The sequence below is a fragment of the Nanorana parkeri genome, unplaced genomic scaffold (assembly GCF_000935625.1).
Source record: "Nanorana parkeri isolate BGI_ZX_2015 unplaced genomic scaffold, ASM93562v1 scaffold1441, whole genome shotgun sequence".
Classification (NCBI taxonomy): Eukaryota; Metazoa; Chordata; class Amphibia; order Anura; family Dicroglossidae; genus Nanorana; species Nanorana parkeri.
The window spans coordinates 271971-275390 of NW_017307709.1; the positions used below are offsets into that span (position 1 = coordinate 271971).

The following is a 3420-nucleotide window of genomic DNA, read 5'->3' on the forward strand; positions in this document are numbered from 1 at the left end:
CCCCCCCCCCCCCCCACCTCTATTCAAGCTTGGCTTCTCCATTTTTATACAAATGGCCTCTTTCAAACCTCTTTTAAACCAGTCCTCCTCCCATTGTATAAGTCATTCTGAATTGAGAAAGCTGGTCGGATGACCAGTGAAACGTCTTCAAGAAAAATACAGCAAGTTCAGTTGCCTTGACTTATTTTTGACATATATACCCTGACCCGGATGAATGAACCTTCACAGATATACTATGACCTGGATGAATGAGAACCTTCACAGATATACCATGATCTGGATGAATGAACCTTCACAGATATACCATGACCTGGATGAATGAGAACCTTCACAGACAGGATGAATAAAGGTCCATGGCGGCACCCCTGAAGACACATCGGCTATGTGATAGGCCAGGGAGTGAGAGGGAGGGTGGAGCCAGCTGTCACTTTCTGGGCTTCTGTTTTGGAATAATAAAGAATGAGGAATAATATGGAATGTTCACCTTTCTTCATCTTGTTCAGGTCTTCCATTATGGAGGCGACTGGAAAGAGAAGAGACAAAGCTAAAGTGACTGATCCTGGTAGAGACACATCGTTGACTAGGCAGAGTCCCTCCCGACACCATTAGATTGGATGGCTGGGGCCGCTGTCAGAATATAATGTACACAGCGGGTGATTCTCGCTCATTTCCTCTCCCTGTGACTCCATAGAAAAGATGGGAGGTGGATGTTTTCCCCCACCGGGACAGGAAGTGACAAACAGCATTAGCTGTATTGTCAGAAGATCAAGGTGAAGGGACATTCTTTGGAGGACAATGTGATGTTCATATCAGACAGAGAGGACATCAAAGAGGTCATCTACATCAAACTGGAACCACCATTCTCCTAAAAAGGGCTCTTGACCCAACCCCCCTACCCCCCCCCCCATTACATACATATAATATTCCTGTCATTAAGGGGCCTCTTGCGGGGGAAGGGATGCAGCCAGGGCCACTGAGAAGTGGGGCATGGCACTGAGAAGTGGGGCAGCACAGCCAGCAGCTTCTCCTCTGGAACCCCGCTGCTCTCCTTCCCCACCTGTATGGGCAGAGGCAGCGGGGATCTGAGGAGAATTGAAACGCTGGAGGGGTGGGGGGCAGTGGAGGGAGCCGGTGTCACAGCAGCATGGCCGAGCGGTGAGGAGAGAGCTGCTCAGCTAGCGGGACCTCCACGGATCCAAAGAAAAAGCTGTAGGCTGTGCCGCCCCCTTGTTTAACCCCTTCATGACTGAGCTCGGTTTCAGTTTCTGTTCATAAATGACGGACACACTTGTTACATTGTTGCCGTGCGATTCTTCCACGTCAGTCATATACTTTCTTACTAAATGTCCCCGCACATGTTACATGTTGTATGTTAGAGGACAGGTAGGGCTATATAATTATATCCAACATGTGTACCTAACGCCTCACTTAGGATGAATAAAATATAATAAAATGAGGAAATAAACTAGAAGAAAACACTTTTTTCATTATTTTCTTTTTAGAATTTTTTATATTAATTATAGTATAACAAATATATTTATATATAATTTTTATTTTCCTAATTTTGTTTTACACTTTATTTTTAATTTTTTTACACTTTGTTGGTCAGTTTATAAATACATTTACTTTTTTTTAATTTTTGTCTATTATTAGGCTGCTCCAAACTTAGGAACCGCTAATAGTAACCTTAGAGACTGATCCTGACTTTAGCCAGATTCAGATCTCCCTAAAAGCTCTTTGATGGTGCCTAGAGGATCAGAACTGATACATTTCACTCATAAGAGATACATTGTATCTCTTGTATCTCTTTAGTGAAATGTATCTAAACATCGGGCTCTCGAGCTGTCAAAACAAATAGCAGAGAGGTGAGTCACTCCGCTACCTCTCTGCTCTCTGCAGCTGTCAAATACGGGATTGCTAATAGCGGTCCTGTATTTGCATGTAACGGCTTCATTCTTTCATTACTGAAAGGAAGAAGCTTTTACAAAAGCTTAATTATTTAATTAATGAATGCCTCAATACTGAGACATTAATGACTGGTAAGCGCTGAGAATCAGCTGTTACCGGCATTACAGAGCCTCAAATAACTGGTCACGTACAGTGTACGTGGCCAGTCATATAGGCACTTCCTGATGTGACGTACAGTGTACGTCTCCCGTCACGAAGGGGTTAATTAAAATGTAAAAAATAAATAAAAAAAGATAAAAAAATATTTAAAAAAAAACACATACTTGAGGCGAGGCGTATGACATCACATGAGGCCGACGTGCGCCGCGCTGGGTGACAGCACACGCCAGCAGTTGGGGGGGGCACATTTTGTTTTGTTCTTGCCTCGGGCACAGAAGGAGCTAACTACGGCTCTCTGCCAGTGACGAGGGTCGTCAGGAGAAATAGAGAGGGGTGAATCTCCCCACAGAGCCCCCGCCCCTGAAAATTAGGGGGTCTCATCTGTCCACTTTCTAGTTAGAAGTTTGAAAAATAAAAAGGTTTTGCCCGTACGTAGACCTTCAGAGAATGACGATAATTACCTGATTTGTTCAGATTAGACACAGCCTCAATCAACCCAGAATCTAAAACAAATACAATATAAATGTGAAACATTTAGAGCAAAAAACACCATTCAAAAATAACAGCCAGTCACTCCTCTAACTCATCCAGTTGTATATACTGCATATTGTGTATTTAGGCTTGAGCTATTGAGCTCTGTACACAGGGATCTTCTAGTTGTATGTGGACTGTACCTGTAAGCTTGAGCTATTGAGCTCTGTACACAGTGATCTTCTAGTTGTATATGGACTGTACATGTAAGCTTGAGCTATTGAGCTCTGTATACAGTGATCTTATAGTTGTATATGGACTGAACCTGTAAGCTTGAGCTATTGAGCTCTGTACACAGTGATCTTCTAGTTGTATATAAACTGTACATGTAAGCTTGAGCTATTGAGCTCTGTACACAAAGATCTTCTAGTTGTATATGGACTGTATATTTAAGCTTGAGCTATTGAGCTCTGTACACAGTGATCTTCTAGTTGTATGTGGACTGTACCTGTAAGCTTGAGCTATTGAGCTCTGTACACAGTGATCTTCTAGTTGTATATGGACTGTACATGTAAGCTTGAGCTATTGAGCTCTGTACACAGTGATCTTCTAGTTGTATATGGACTGTACATGTAAGCTTGAGCTATTGAGCTCTGTACACAATGATCTTCTAGTTGTATATGGACTGTACATGTAAGCTTGAGCTATTGAGCTCTGTATACAGTGATCTTATAGTTGTATATGTAATGTAAATTTAGGCTTGAGCTATTGAGCTCTGTATACAGTGATCTTCTAGTTGTATATGTAATGTAAATTTAGGCTTGAGCTATTGAGCTCTGTATACAGTGATCTTCTAGTTGTATATGTAATGTAAATTTAGGC

At 42.1% G+C, this 3420-nt stretch overlaps 1 protein-coding gene across 1 annotated transcript in view; it reads right to left on the reverse strand.

Annotated features, from left to right (window-relative positions):
- Positions 1 to 3420, reverse strand: part of LOC108798276 (C-type lectin mannose-binding isoform-like) — a 37098-nt gene that overhangs the window by 8424 nt on the left and 25254 nt on the right. The window contains exons 6-7 of the mRNA XM_018570008.1: positions 2529 to 2570; positions 485 to 523 (exon numbers count right to left, since the gene is read on the reverse strand). Of these exons, the coding sequence (XP_018425510.1) occupies positions 485 to 523; positions 2529 to 2570 (81 nt within the window). The remainder of the gene's footprint in view (positions 1 to 484; positions 524 to 2528; positions 2571 to 3420) is intronic.